Below are 16,518 nucleotides of genomic sequence, written 5' to 3' on the forward strand. Positions count from 1 at the left end.
AATGATTCTGTTGTATTTGACAGTATAGAAATCCAACTGAACTGAAAAACCAAGAAATAAAATCAGCAACGAGCCCCTCAGTCAGATATGTTTGTTGTTGCTATTTCACAAAGTTCACATGTAGATCAGCTTCAGCTGATCCTGGAAGATTTTTCAGTTTATCAATTTACCAAAACTTGGATCAAGACGTTTGTGAACATGATTGTTGATTTCTGTCATAAATGAGACAACGTCAGTAATGTCAGAGATGGTGTCTGACTCTCTTCAGTCTGTATGGGGGGTGTCCACCAAGGACTCACATGTCACGACACTCACAGTGGAACCACAGTCTGAACCCCGTCTGTCAGGGAAGACGCCAGACGAAGAGGACAAACAGTTCAGTTGGTGGGACAAATGAGCATCAAGTTACAGCTCAGCGATAATAAGCACTAAAAAAACCCTCCGCTACAATTGGATCCAAGTAAAACACACCTGAAATCAAAGCCCAGTGTTTGATCAGGCAGGGTCAACAACATTTGGTGATCTGTGGAAACCTATGCTGGACAACGACCCAAAACGCTGCTCCAAATCTCCGCAGGTATTCATGCAGAGGAAGCAGGACAATGCTGTGGAACGGCGTCCCAGTCTCCACACCTGAATATCATTGTCTGGGATGATTTGAAGTGGGCTGTCTGTGCTCTGCGACCAGCGACCCTCACTGACCTGGAGATAGAGAAGGGTCCAAACTACCTTCATGCAGAATCAAGACACTCCTTGGAAGAAACAGTCAGGTTAAAATAAAGCAGCTCCACCGGTTCCACAGAGTTCCTCCTCCCCTTCAGATCTCTCTTTGGAAGATGGAACCAACAGAGGTGAAGAGCAGCAGCTGATTGGCTCCATGAAAACACATGACGGGCTGATCACTGGTCAGAGCAGTTTCTCTTGTGAGGAAGTGAAAGTCACACAGTCGGAGCCACAGAGAGGAGACATGGCGCAGAAAGGAGTTGAGCTGGACAGAGAGAGCTTCTCTTGTTCCATCTGTCTGGATCTCCTGAAGGATCCGGTGGCTATTCCCTGTGGACACAGCTACTGCATGAAGTGTATTCAAAGCTTCTGGGGTGAAGAGGATGAGGAGAAAATCCACAGCTGCCCTCAGTGCAGGCAGACGTTCACAGCCAGGCCTGTCCTGGTGAAAAACACCATGTTAGCAGCTCTGATGGAGGAGCTGAAGAGGAGCGGACTTCAAGCTGCTCCTGCTGATCACTGCTGTGCTGGAGCTGAAGATGTGGCCTGTGATGTCTGCACTGGAAGAAAACTCAAAGCTGTAAAGTCCTGTCTGTTCTGTGTGGCCTCTTTCTGTGAGCAGCACCTTCAGCCTCATTATGATTCAGCTGCTTTCAAGAAGCACAAGCTGGTGGATCCCTCCAAAACGCTGCAGGACAACATGTGCTCTCGTCACGATGAGGTGATGAAGATGTTCTGCCGCACCGATCAGCAGTGCATCTGTTTCCTCTGCTCTGTGGACCAACACAAAGGCCACGACACAGTGTCAGCTGCAGCAGAGAGGACAGAGAGGCAGAGGGAGCTGGAGGAGAGTCGACACATCATCCAGCAGAGGATCCAGGACGCAGAGAAAGACGTGAAGATGCTGGAACAGGAGGCGAAGAACATCCATGTCTCTGCTGATCAGACAGTGGAGGACTGTGAGAAGACCTTCAGCCAGCTGATCCGTCTCCTCCAGGAAAGAAGCAGAGATGTTGAGCAGCAGGTCAGATCCCAGCAGCAAACAGAGGTGAGTCGAGTGCGAGAGCTTCAGGAGAAGCTGGAGCAGGAGATCGCTGAGCTGAAGAGGACAGACGGCCAGCTGGAGCAGCTCTCACACACAGAGGATCACACAGAGTTTCTGCTCAGCTTCCCCTCACTGTCAGCTCTCAGTGAGTCCACACACTCATCCAGCTTCCACACTGCTCCTCTCAGATACTTTGAGGATGTGACAGCAGCTGTGTCAGAGGCCCGAGACAAACTCCAGGACATCCTGACTGAAACATGGACAAACATCTCACTGAGAGTGACTGAAGTGGATGTTTTACTGCCACAACCAGAACCAACGACCAGAGCGGCTTTCTTCAGATGCTCACGTGAACTCACACTGGATCCAAACACAGCAAACACATGGCTGTTATTATCAGAGGGAAACAGAAAAGTCACATTAATGAAGAAAGAACAGCCTTATTCTGAACATCCAGACAGATTCTCTATATGTTGGCAGGTTCTGAGTAGAGAGAGTCTGACTGGACGTTGTTACTGGGAGGTGGAGAGGAGAGGAGACGTTTGTGTAGCAGTCGCATACAAGAATATCAGCAGAGAAGGATTTTCGTATGAAAGCGGTTTTGGTAATAATGACAAATCATGGGTCTTACATTGTTCCGGCAACAGTTATAGTTTTCGACACAACAATGTTGAAACTCCAGTGTCAGGTCCTCCTTCCTCCAGAGTGGGAGTGTTCCTGGATCACACAGCAGGTATTCTGTCCTTCTACAGCGTCTCTGAGACCATGACTCTCCTCCACAGAGTCCAGACCACATTCACTCAGCCGCTCCTCGCTGGAGTCTGGTGTACGTGCCACACTGGAGGAAGTGCAGAGTTGATGAAGCTGAAATAGACTGAGGTCACATCAGGAGCAGTGATTTGGTTCCATCCTGTAATTTGACTCATTGAGTCTCCGTCATGGTTGCTGAGAGCTCCTTGTTGTTTTCTTTCTCCGCTGCACACAGATCAGCTGTCAATCAAAGAGTTTGATTTCTTTGTGTTCAAAACATTTCATCAACTTTTGGCATAACGAGTCATTTAGTTTGAGGAATAATCTTTTAATCTGGAAGCAGCAACATGTACAAATGTGGGAATAGGTGGTCTTTTTCACTGGGAGGCTTTTTGGCTTAATTTTGTTTTATTTGAAACATCATTTATTTGTATTTTGATGCAGATAGGAGCAGATATTTGTTGTTTGATCTCTGGGTGAATTTTTTTTCCTTGTTTTATTTGTCTGTAAGATGTTTACAAGAGATTATTTCTTTAGTTGCATCTTGTACTTCATGTGTTTTCCCTCCAATGTCGTGTGTGTGAGCGGGTGTCATCCGTTTTTGTGGGATTGTGGTAATTGTTTGAAAATCGCAACAATAAATATTAGTTGTCAAAAGGGAATCACTTGTTGAGAGACAAAAAACTGACTTTGTTCAAAAAGTTTCAAGAAGTTGATTTGTTCATCTTTTGAAACTTTCTCCATTCTCTCATAAAGACGATCGGATGATAAATAATGAAATGTAATTTTCTGTACAGATTGATCAAACCCTGAATAAAAGCTTTCCAGACAATGTGTCTTTTTTGAATAACGCTCTACATACTTTTACTGTTCAGATACTCAGATTAGAAAGATTCAATCTTCATCAAAAATCAAGGAGAAAGTGTAAAAAAAACAACAAACAAATCTTAGATTTTTTTCAAAGTTAATTTGTTGACCAGAGTGAAATTGAACAGAAACAGTGGAAGAGGAAGACACGCCGTGCCGACTCTCTCATTCACTGAGGCCACAGACTGCAGGTGTGTCTGTCTGAACTCACCTGTGAAGTTGATCTCTGGGAACTCGTTTCCTCCATCGCGTCATCTCTGCAGCTTGGTCACCTCGTCATTTCGATTCTTTTGGGCAACATCCACAATGCCAGCAGATGACCGAGGAGGAGTCCTGGAGACGGATGGAGAACGACGTTCGTAAGACAAGCAGAATATCGTAAGAAGTCCGACAACTGGAGTAAACCAAGCCTTAAACTCGTCTGGGGCTGAACTTTTTGAGGAAAACATCTAATTGTGATTCTCTCTATTGGCATATATTGCAATTTCAATTTGATTTGCAATATCTCTTTAAATCAAGCTTCAGTGCAACATTCACCAGGTACAGTAACAGATTTAAAATATGACAGTGACATTATACCACCAAAACATCACATGCTATATGCTTATATTCATCTCATAAGTGTTAAATTTGTGTATGCGTACACAGTATGTTATATTTAATGCGCACTGGTATACTCTTTGATTACACCACTCTTCCATTTAGGTGTTTTTTGTTTACACTGACATTTTGCAGTCCTTTAACATGTGAATATGTGTGTGTATATCGTATGCTGCTGCTGTCAACATTGAAGTTCTCCACCAGGTAAAGGCTTGGCTTGTCTTCAAAGGTCATTGCTTCCTAATCCGTGTATCATTCGTTCAATTGATATTCAATTAAGAATCAAAAAACAAAATACTGAAAAATGAGTCGTTTTTCCTTTTTTCATTTTTAAAATGAAAACAAATAAATGAAAATTGGTTTGTTTTTCGATATCCCGTTTGTTAAGACAGATCAAATAAAGGAAAGTTGAAATGCGGCCACAGAGCAGACTTTAATGTGATTTTTCAATTTCTTCGATCTCTGTGACCTGGAAGTTCTATCGTCTGTGTTTTGGTTTTTTCCCGGCGGGAAAGTGGGCGGGTCACGTCAACCTGTGGGCCAGTTTAAGCCCAGCACACACTACAGAATGATCAGGCCGAATTTTGCCCCGATCTTCTCCTCCTGACCGAAGCCGACAGGGTCCGACTGTGGGAGTATGATAATGAGTTCGGGTCCGATCTTCGTGTAGTGTGCGGGGGGTTCAGAGAGACTTTTTCCGGTCGGAGCCTCTCGGGAGGCGTCGGAAGGGGAGATCGTAGATAATGAACATGTTTAATATTTCTGATAGCAAATCCTATTGTGTGTGGTGCTCTGAGAGGGGCCGATCAGCTCCGAGCTGACCTGTCCACACCCTCGAAATAAAGATCCTGATTGGCTGGTGCCGCTGCTTAAAAAAAAAATCCCCTCTCAGCTGCCAGAGATGGGGACATGTTTGTGAAATATATTCTTGACATGACAGTGAAAGAGAAAAGTCAGAACTCCAAAACTTAGCAGTGCAGAAAGTGAGGGGTTAATCCTCAATAACTGGATCGCTCCTGGATCAACTGTATTTCCTCCATTCAGACCCAAACTCCGATCTGATTCATTCATCTGCATCACCAGTCCTGCAATAATTCCAAAGTAATAATTCATCTCCATTATTAACCATCACGGAAGAATGAGGAAAAAAATACATGAAAAAAAGTCAATGACTCCGTGACTTCAGAGCGACAGAGCAACGCATAATGAAACTTAAAGCTCAATGAGATTTTATTCTGATGTAAACTATCCAATCTGGGGACAATAAGAATGATTTAAGATATTTGCTGATTCAAAAAAGTACCACAGACTGCTACTAATAACTTTATTCTACTGCTCCACAAGTAAACAAAAAACAAAAAAACCGCACACATTAATAAGCTGAATTATTGTAAAATGCAGAGGTTAATTTATATGAAAATCATCTCAAACTATAATTCCCTCTTCAGTAGCCTACTAGAACATTTATTTACATTTTCTGACAAGTGATCTGTCCTCTGTTGTCTTCTCATGTGTGGTCTCTGAATCAGGGAAGATTGAAAAAAATCCTGTAGTGTGCCGAGTGGAGCAGTAGAATAAAGTTATTAGTAGCAGACTCTGACAAATGAAGCTACTTTTTTAAATCACCAAATATCTTAAATCATTCGTTTTGTCCCCAGATTGGATAGTTTACACCAGAATAAAAACTCGTTGAGCTTTGATTAGGTCAGTTTAATGATGCGTCGCTCTGTCTCTCTGAAGGCAGGGAAAGCTTTTTTTCTCCCTATTCTTCCGTGATGGTTAATGGTGGAGATGAATTCACACATTGGGATTATTGCAGGACTCTGGAGATGCAGATGGATGAATCAGATCGGAGTTTGGGTCTGAATGGAGGAAATACAGTTGATCCAGGAGCGATCCAGTTATTGAGGATTAACCCCTCACTTTCTGCACTGCTAATGTAGTGAAGGCTCATGTTAGTCTATGATGTTTGAAATAAATCAGTTAATAGTTTCTATGTGAGTCTTCTCTGCCCTTCATGGTGAAATGGTATCGCATGTTTCTGTTTATTTGTTAACTTATGTTCCTTGAATGTGAAATACCTGAAAGTTAATTTGTCCTACTTTCTGTGTTGTAATTGAATGCTTCCCGTGTATCTTTTTTATGTGCGTTCCGGGGCATTGTGGGGAAGTTTCTCATCCTACATGTGCGGATGTAACTCAGAGCACGGGAGCGGGTACTACCTTTTTTCGTTTTGTTGGCTGCTGGTGTGGACTTTAATGAAGCTGGAGCTGTAGCTGTATTGTGTGGACTTTCCAAGAAGAGATCTCGTGGCAGCGTCAGCGCGCTTGGTGTGCGTATATGAGGAGAGATGCTACCGGCTAATTAGCTGTAGCTCACATCGTCGGCTGATCGTCCATAAATACCAAGGTGGCGAGTAACAATCGGAGTTCGTTCGGACCTTGTCACTGCCAGTGGATTATTATCGTTCGGGACATCAGCACTTCGCCCCTCTGCTTCGTTTCGGCCCGCTGACGGGCTGTCTGCAGTGCCGCAACTATCGTCATCGTCATCATCGTCAGCTTCCAGGACCTTCGTCGTCAGCTTCCAGGACCTTCGTCGTCAACATCCAGGATCTTCGTCAGCTTCCAGGACCTTCATCCAAGTAACGAGCTCCACCCGGCCGCAACGGTATCATTTAATTAGAAAGAGAATTTGATTTGTTTAGTTAGTTAGGAATAAGACATTGTATTGTGGTATTACATTGTGTGTTTGATTCTGATCATTTTTTATATAAATATCTGTCTTCATAATTTTCATCCTGTCTCCCTCCCCAAGTTATTTAGTGGAGTGTCCTCTTTAAATTTCAAGTACATCGCGGTACGCCGGTGGCTGTACACAGCGCCATATTTTGGGTTTAGTGAAAATACAGTCCTTGATTTAATTTTAATAACCGCCAGTACAATTTTTGGTCCTTCGAGCCGGATTATGATTTAGTATAGCTACTATGGCTAGTAATGGACACTCCAGAGACAGATCAGACAAAGCCCCAGTACGCCCCAAACGAACCCTGAATAAGCCCAGATATCTAAATGAGTATGTCACAGGTCCCCTTCCCAGTCATGGTTCAATGGGTCAGCGCACCCATAGCTCTGCCAGTCTAGCCTGTCGTAAGATGAGCACGCGAGCTGACTTGCCCATCAGCAGGAGTGCAGATAATGTAGCCAGACTGCCAGCTCGGTTCGATGCACCTGACTACCCTGACAATGACCTTGTAGACGACCAGGACCACAACCAGTGTAGTGTGGTTCAATCCAGACCTGACAGCCCGAACTCAGACAGCTCAGTTGGGTCAAGGAGAAGTGAAGCCAGACTGTTTGACATAGTCAGACGTCAAGAGGAGGCTGCTCTGGAGAGAGAGCGCCGCCAGGATGAAGCAGCTCTGGAAAGAGAGCGCCGCCAGGATGAAGCAGCTCTGGAGAGGGAGCGCATACAAGCTCAAGTTATGACCCAGCAGGCTGAAATCGCACTGGAAAGGGAACGCATACAGGCTCAAGTTACATCGCAGCAGACCCAGGCCATGTTCCAGGCAATGAAGGAGCTAACAAAGCAGAGTGAAAACACCATGAAGCAGTCTATGCAGTTTATTGGTGAAGTCATTCAGAGCCTCACGCCACGGTCTTCAGCCCAACCCTCGAGGAGGACTTCACAGAGGCCTTCTAGGGAACATTCTCCAGATCATCAGGGTGAAGCAGAGTACAGCAGAGAGAGACATGCACTGGACCAGATTCAGGAGGAACCAGATGGAAACGGACTGCTGAGCCGCCGCCTAGAGGGACTGGCAGTCGAGCAACAGAAGTGGACGGTGCCCCCACTCTCAGCCCATAACCTCAACTCCTCAGACTCAGCCTCAACCCCCATCAACTTTACAGTCCCTCAGAGAGAGCAGCAGCAGCCCCCAAACCCAGCACCCCCCTCAGTGGCCCACCAGTGGTCAGGACCTATACAGGCTGACATCATAACACCTCCACCCAAGAACAGCCAAACTCCAGTGACCCCCACTTCGCCTAACCACCAGCCTGCGCTCTCGTATGTCACCCTGCCCACTTTCCCCAACTTCGAAGTAGAAGATAGAGCCCAGTACCTGGAACTGCGTATGTGCCTAGACTCCCTCCTCGCTGACACCTATGATGAGAGGTACAAATACACGATCCTGCTGCAACACGTCAAAGTCCCCAGAGCCCGCATGATGATCTCAGCATTCGGCTGGTCTGACAAACCCTACTCAGAATCCATCGCAGCCCTAGATGACCGCTACGGCCGCCCTTGGGACTTCATCCTCACAGAGATCTCCATCATCGAGAAATTACCCCCAATCCGTGACAACCAAGCACTGGAGGACCTGTTCGTTAAGGTGCAAAACCTTGTGGGGATGCTGAGGTGCCAGGGTGAGGAGGGATTCTGTGAGCTCAACAGCAGCTCAAGCGTAAAGCGCATCCTGGAGAAGCTCCCTCCATTCAGACAGGAGAGGTTCCGACGCCTGCAGAATCGACTCCACCCTAACAAACCAGGATCCTCCCTGATCGATCTTGCAACCTTTCTAAAGGATGAGGTCCGCAGTCTCAGCCTGGATGTGCTCCTTCCAAGTCCGTCCCTAAGAGAAAAGAGGGACAGCAAAGCAAAGGGTCAATGGAGAACTGCTACTGTAATGCACACAGTCGGAGAACCAGAACGAGAACAGTCACACGCCACCAGCAAGGGAGGAGTCTCAAAACAGACTAAAGACAAGAAGAGTCCACATTGTCACTACTGCGACAAAGAACACTGGCTCTCGAGCTGCGAGGCGTTTAAAAGACTGAGCACTGAACAAGCAAGAGACTGGATCCAGAAAGATCAAAGGTGTTGGAGGTGTGCTCGTAAGGGTCACAGAGCTTCAGAGTGCACCCTGAAAAGGAAATGTGGTCGTTGTTCTGCTGTGCACTGGGACGTCCTGCATGATGTCAACCAACGGACCAAGGAGAGGGTTGCTGACAGTGAGTCCAAGATCATGTATGTGGACCCAGCTAAGAGTGGGAGCTCGAAAGTCATGTTGAAGATAGTGCAAGTCCACCTACATTACCAAGGACGGATGTTGGACACCTATGCTGTTTTGGATGATGGTTCGGAGAAAACCCTGCTCCTCCATTCAGCAGCTCTTCAGTTGGGTGTCCGGGGACCAAGAGAAGTGCTAACCATCCGCACGATTCGTCGAGACGTCAAAGAGATCAGCGGTGAGCAGGTCGCCCTCACCATCTCACCAGCTGGTCAACCAGACAGACAGTACACCATCAGTAACGTATTCACCAGTCAGCAGATTGCACTCTCTCAGTATGACTACCCCATCTCACAGCTCAAAGAGAAGCACCAGCACCTTCGCAACCTGCCCATACCACCGATCAGTGGAGCAACACCAACGATCCTGATTGGCTCAGACCACATCGACCTCATCAACCCAGTAGACACCGTCTACCTGGGACCCAGAGGATGTCCTGCCGCCATCAAAACCAGACTGGGATGGACCCTACAAGGTCCATTTCACATCTCCAACCAGAGACCTGCCCCGACCCAGTGCCTCTACAGTAAAGCAACTTCAGCAGACGCAGCCCTCCTCAGTCACGTGGAACGGCTCTGGCAGTTAGACATCCTGCCATTCAAGAATGAGAAGGAGATGGTGCGATCGAAGGAGGATAAGTACGCTGTTTCTCTCCTTGAGAAGAAGACCGTCAGACTAAACATCGAGGGAGTGCAGAGGTACGCCACCCCACTCCTGAGAAGAGAGGACATGCCCACCTTACACGTCCAAAAGGAGGTGGTCAGCAACTACCTCAAGAGCACCGAGAGAAGGCTGGCCAGAGATCCTCACCAAGCTGAGATCTACAGAGAGGAGATGAACAAGTTGGTGGTCGCTGGTTATGTCAAGAAACTCGACAGCAGGGCTGAAATCTCAAAGGAGGCCTGGTACCTGCCGCACCACAAAGTTAGCCACAATGGAAAGAACCGGCTGGTTTTCAACTGCAGCTTCCAGGTCGGCAATCAGTGTCTCAACAAATGTCTGCTCCCAGGTCCCACCCTAGGACCATCCCTTCTTGGAGTCCTCCTGCGATTTTGCCAGGACCGCGTGGCCATCAGCGGGGACATAAAGGGGATGTTCCACCAGGTCCGGCTTCTGGAGGAGGACAAGCCCCTACTGAGGTTCCTGTGGAGAGATGACCCTACTGACGAACACCCATCAACCTACCAGTGGGAGGTGCTACCTTTCGGGACGACGTGTAGCCCATGCTGCGCGACGTTCGCGCTACAGCGTCATGTCCTGGAAGACCCTGAGGCAACAGAGGAGGCTCGTCACAGTGTGGAAAGGTGCTTCTACGTAGACAACTGTCTACAAAGTGTCGCCACAGAAGGAAAGGCCAAGAAGCTGGTCATGGAGTTGAGAACCCTACTGGCCAAGGGGGGTTTCGACTTACGCCAGTGGGCGAGTAGCAATCCTACCGTCCTTAGTCAGCTCCCACCTGATGCCAAGGCAACAAGCAGCGAGACCTGGGTGGCACAGGGCCCCGGGGAAGCGCATGAGATGACCCTGGGCCTCATTTGGCGCTTCAAGTCGGACACTCTGCACTATCGGAGCACCCCCACAGAGACACAACCGACCACCAGAAGAAGCATCTATCGCACGCTCGCCAGTCAGTATGATCCGTTAGGGTACATCCTGCCTTTCACCACCAGAGCCAAGGTCTTGGTGCGGGAACTGTGGACAAAAGAGCAAGGCTGGGATGACATTGTGCCTGGTGATCTCGCCAGAAAGTGGAGAGAATGGGAGGAGGAGCTTTCGATGCTTCACAAGGTTACCCTCCCCAGGAGTTACTTCCCTTCGACCGTCGACATGGACAATAGCAAGATCGATCTGCATGTGTTCAGCGATGCATCCGAGACTGCCTACGGGTCAGTAGCGTACCTCAGAATGACCGATGGAGCTGGCAACGTTCAAGTAGCCTTTGTCTTGGCACGTTCCAGAGTTGCCCCCCGGAAACAGCAGTCCATTCCCCGGCTAGAACTCTGCGCAGCACTCGTCGGAGCCCAGCTGGCCAAGATGGTCCGGGAGGAACTCACTCTGCCACTACGTGAGACCGTGATGTGGTCAGACTCGACAACAGTGATCACCTGGCTCCAGTCCCAATCCTGCAGATACAAGGTCTTTGTGGGAACACGGATTTCAGAAATCCAAGACTTGGTGGGGGTGAAATGCTGGAGATACGTCGACACAGGACGGAATCCGGCAGATGTCATTACGAGAGGAGCAACCCTCTCTACCCTGTCGCAAGTAAACCTCTACAGCAATGGTCCAGACTTCCTCCTGCAGTCCGAAGAGGAATGGCCGAGCCAGCCGGTTGTGACGGAGGTGCAAGATGAACCAGAGTTGAAGCAAACCCCTTTCTGTGGGCTAAGTCAGGCCCCGGTCTCTGAGGGTCCCGACTTGGAGGACTGCCCCTCATTGGAGGACCTGGAGAGGAAGACATTTTTCTGGCATCATAAAGACCTCCCCAACACTACAAATCTCAGTGCTGCTGACCATGCCGAAGCAGAACTGCTCGTGTTGCGGAGAGCACAGTTGGACTCTTTCCCCGAGGATCTTGAGTGTCTGCAGAAAGGGAAGCCTGTCCCGTCCGACAGCAGACTTCTGACGCTCGCTCCAGAACTTGACTCTCAGGGCCTGATCAGAGTGGGGGGTAGATTGCGTCGTGCAACTGATCTGCCTGATGATGTGAAGCACCCCATCGTCCTAGGAGCCAAACACAGAGTCACTGAACTGATAATCCAGAAGTACGACAGAGCAGTGTTCCATGCAGGATCAGAGAGGGTTTTCGCAGAGATACGGCGAAGATATTGGATTCTTCAGGGAAGAGAGGCGGTCCGTCGATTTCAGAGAACCTGCGCTGACTGCCAAAAATGGAGAGCCCAACCTACGATACCACAGATGGCAGATCTACCACCCTGTCGCCTCAAAGTAGGAGAGAAGGCATTTCACTCCACAGGAGTAGACTGCTTCGGGCCATTCTTGGTCAAGAGAGGAAGAGGCACCGAGAAAAGATGGGGGATAGTCTACAAATGTATGACAACCAGGGCGGTGCACCTCGAGGTGTTGCACAGCATGACCACCGACTCATTTCTGATGTCGTTTCGGCGTTTCCAGTCAAGAAGAGGGACGCCACACACCCTCCTGTCAGACCAAGGGACGAATTTTCGGGGAGGAGAGGCAGAGCTGAGAGAGAGTTTCGGAGCCATGGCAGAAGAACTGAAGCGCCAACTGGCCTCCAGTCAAGTCCACTTTCAGTTTAACCCGCCAAACGCCCCACACTTCGGCGGGACATGGGAGAGGGAAGTGAGGTCCATCAAGACGGCGCTGTACACCATCCTGGGTGCACAGACTGTAAGCGACGAGGTCTTCGCCACAGTACTTACCGAGGTCGAGGGAGTACTCAACTCAAAGCCCCTGGGCTATGTGTCCACTGATGTCGCCGACGTTGACCCTGTGACGCCGAATTACCTCCTCATGGGGCGGCTTGACCCCACCCTCCCTCAGACTGTCTACCACCCTTCAGAGGTTCAGGGCCGGAGGATGTGGAGATACAGCCAGGTGTTGGCAGATCAATTCTGGTCCCACTTCCTACTATACTACTTACCCTCCCTGCAGGCAAGACAGAAGTGGACTAAGGACAGAGAAGGCCTAGTCACAGGAACAGTGGTGATGATAGTCGACCAGTCACTGCCGAGAGCAATGTGGCCGGTGGGCCGTGTGGAAAAGACCATCCCAGGAGCAGACGGAAGAGTGAGGGCAGCTGAGGTCTCCGTCAGGGGGAAAACCTACACCAGGCCAGTGGCTCGGCTGATTGAGCTGCCAGCCTTTCCTGACTCACCTCCAGACGAATAAGACTCCTGACTCGATCCCTGATGTACTCATTCGCCTTCATTTAGTTTGCTAATTCCCACAGAGAATTAGGGGGCGGCTGTAGTGAAGGCTCATGTTAGTCTATGATGTTTGAAATAAATCAGTTAATAGTTTCTATGTGAGTCTTCTCTGCCCTTCATGGTGAAATGGTATCGCATGTTTCTGTTTATTTGTTAACTTATGTTCCTTGAATGTGAAATACCTGAAAGTTAATTTGTCCTACTTTCTGTGTTGTAATTGAATGCTTCCCGTGTATCTTTTTTATGTGCGTTCCGGGGCATTGTGGGGAAGTTTCTCATCCTACATGTGCGGATGTAACTCAGAGCACGGGAGCGGGTACTACCTTTTTTCGTTTTGTTGGCTGCTGGTGTGGACTTTAATGAAGCTGGAGCTGTAGCTGTATTGTGTGGACTTTCCAAGAAGAGATCTCGTGGCAGCGTCAGCGCGCTTGGTGTGCGTATATGAGGAGAGATGCTACCGGCTAATTAGCTGTAGCTCACATCGTCGGCTGATCGTCCATAAATACCAAGGTGGCGAGTAACAATCGGAGTTCGTTCGGACCTTGTCACTGCCAGTGGATTATTATCGTTCGGGACATCAGCACTTCGCCCCTCTGCTTCGTTTCGGCCCGCTGACGGGCTGTCTGCAGTGCCGCAACTATCGTCATCGTCATCATCGTCAGCTTCCAGGACCTTCGTCGTCAGCTTCCAGGACCTTCGTCGTCAACATCCAGGATCTTCGTCAGCTTCCAGGACCTTCATCCAAGTAACGAGCTCCACCCGGCCGCAACGGTATCATTTAATTAGAAAGAGAATTTGATTTGTTTAGTTAGTTAGGAATAAGACATTGTATTGTGGTATTACATTGTGTGTTTGATTCTGATCATTTTTTATATAAATATCTGTCTTCATAATTTTCATCCTGTCTCCCTCCCCAAGTTATTTAGTGGAGTGTCCTCTTTAAATTTCAAGTACATCGCGGTACGCCGGTGGCTGTACACAGCGCCATATTTTGGGTTTAGTGAAAATACAGTCCTTGATTTAATTTTAATAACCGCCAGTACAGCTAAGTTTAGGAGTTCTGACTTTTCTCTTTCATTGTCATGTAGAGAATATATTTCACATATGTCTCCATCTCTGACAGCTGAGAGGGGATTTTTTTAAGCAGCAGCACCAGCCAATCAGGGAGCTTTATTTCGAGGGTGTGGACAGCTCTACTCGGAGCTGATCAGCGCCTCTCAGAGCTCCACACACCACAGGATTTGCGATCAGAAATATTAAACATGTTCATTATCGATGATCTCCCCTTCTGACGCCTCCCGAGAGGCTCCGACTGGAAAAAATCTCTCGGAACGCACCGCACACTATACGAAGATCGGAGCCGAACTCATTTGTATACTCCCGACAGTCGGACCTTGTCGGCTTCGGCCGGGAGGAGAAGATCGGGATTCTGCAGTGTGCTGGCCTTAAACTGACCCACAGGTTGACGTGACCCGCCCACTTTCCCGCCGGGAAAAAAACCAAAACACAGATGATAGAACTTCCGGGTCACGGAGATCGAAGAAATTGAAAAATCACGTGAAAGTCTGCTCTGTGGCCGTATTTCAAATGTCCTGTATTTGATCTGTCTTAACAAACGGGATATTGAAAAACAAACCAATTTTCATTTATTTGTTTTCATTTTAAAAATGAAAAAAGGAAAAACGACTCATTTTTCAATATTTTGTTTTTCGATTCTTAATTGAATATCAATTGAACGAATGATACACGGATTCTTCCTCCGTGGAATTATTACAAAGAAATGCACATTCTCTAAAGCCCTTGAACAAGATACTAAAAGAGCCTTCTAGACTGTCTTCATTTTCAAAACCCTTAAATTGTAAGAACCACCCCCCAACCTTGCACGCTATCCCCTCACGTCTTGTCTCCTCCCACTAATCAACCATTTTCATCTTTGGCTAAGCCACGCCCCCAAATGCGAACCAACCAATAACATTCAAGTACTAATTTCCTGGAAATGTCAGACACACACACACTTCTTCTGTTTTCAGGGATATTAAAGTAATTTCACTCAAAGAAAATGGCCAAAGCACTTGCCTGGGCCACATTCAACAGCAATATACGAAAAGATAAATCACCAATTCAATCACCAAAGCCTCCTTTTCACTGTTTGAATTGGCTCACTAGCCGAGCTTAGCATGAGCATCAGCGATGGCTCCCCTGTCCTCCTCAATGTCCTGATATGTTCTCAGTACTCTGCCTCCTTCAGTGATAATGGTATCTGTATTTAGTGCAGACCTTCTTCGCTGGCTCTTGGAGGAGGCGGACGCTTTTTCTATCGCTCCTGCTTGTTTCTCTCCCTCCCTACTGTCTCTGCTGCAGCACTCTGTCTCGTCTGTTGGACTGGAACAACCACCTGTCTTGATTTTCTTCGAAGAATCAAAACATGTCCAAAATGATCAGCTGGTCTCTCAATGCAATTGATACGATTTTCTCACAAAGAAGTGCAGGAGTGGGGGAGCCTGTCTACCCTGATGGAACTCGGCATGCTGGGTATTTGATGGTATGCCACGGAAGTTGGACAGCCATCATCTGTCTGGCAAATCTGAGCGTCGAGGATGCAGAAGATGTTTACATTTTCGGATGTATGATGATCGGTCTGCTGCTGATTGGCCTGGTCAGTGGTCTGATCCTCTGGAGGATTCAGAAGACTGCCACGTCAAAAGACCGTCCAAGGGTGGACGGTCTTTTCAAATCAACGGGCAAAAGCTGAGGCTGACCGAGTTTGCAAACTCTTTCGAAGGATGGACAATTTTGCTGGGATTATGGACGATCTGAGGCGCAAGACGGATTTGACCACGGGAGGGTACAACTCAGCTTTGGTCTGAAATGGTTGAGAACCAGCGATAACGGGAAGGTCACAACGGCTCCTCAGTGTTTTGTCGGCTCCTCCCCTTTCTGGACTGCTTCTTTGGAGGACATCCCCATGGCAACGCACACCACACACGCATACACGGAATGATGAACTAATAGCAACACCCCCCCCCCACCCCAAACTCGGACTAGTTCAAAATGAAACCTTAAATTAGTCCAAAATCTAGCCTGACAGAATGTGAGTTTGTGTTGAGAGCGTGGTTTCCCGCGTGAACGTCGGTGGAGCTGGAACGAGCAGCTCCGCCTGATAACATCCACAGATCAAGTGTCACTGACATCCATGCAGTGGTCACCCACTACTCTACCTCTTAATGTTTAATCTTATGGTAAAACTGGAACAACTCACACACCTCCTGCTTCTGGTCTGCTCACTTAGGGCAGGGGCGTGGCGAGAGCAGTCATATTTCACCTGTCTAACCACTCTGACATTGACATATATTGACAGGAGGGCCAACTCAACATAGACATTCAGGTGCAGTCAAGGCTTTAGAAAAAATGAACCACACTATCTCCATAAATACATTCATGTAAGTTTCTCACTCCAGTACAGAACAACAGTCACTTCTGCATCGGCACTCCTGTAAACACATATAGAGATGACACTGGTTTCATTCTCAGTCAGGATGCAAATGTATTCA

At 47.8% G+C, this 16,518-nt stretch overlaps 1 protein-coding gene across 1 annotated transcript; it reads left to right on the top strand.

The window, feature by feature from the left end:
* Positions 1 to 957: 957 nt before the first annotated feature.
* Positions 958 to 3,332, top strand: LOC115392919 (tripartite motif-containing protein 16-like). Its single transcript, XM_030097595.1, has one exon. The coding sequence runs from the start codon at positions 968 to 970 to the stop codon at positions 2,639 to 2,641; it is 1,674 nt and encodes a 557-aa protein (XP_029953455.1). The 5' UTR covers positions 958 to 967; the 3' UTR covers positions 2,642 to 3,332.
* Positions 3,333 to 16,518: the final 13,186 nt, after the last annotated feature.

This window comes from Salarias fasciatus, chromosome 8 (assembly GCF_902148845.1).
Source record: "Salarias fasciatus chromosome 8, fSalaFa1.1, whole genome shotgun sequence".
Lineage (NCBI taxonomy): Eukaryota > Metazoa > Chordata > Actinopteri > Blenniiformes > Blenniidae > Salarias > Salarias fasciatus.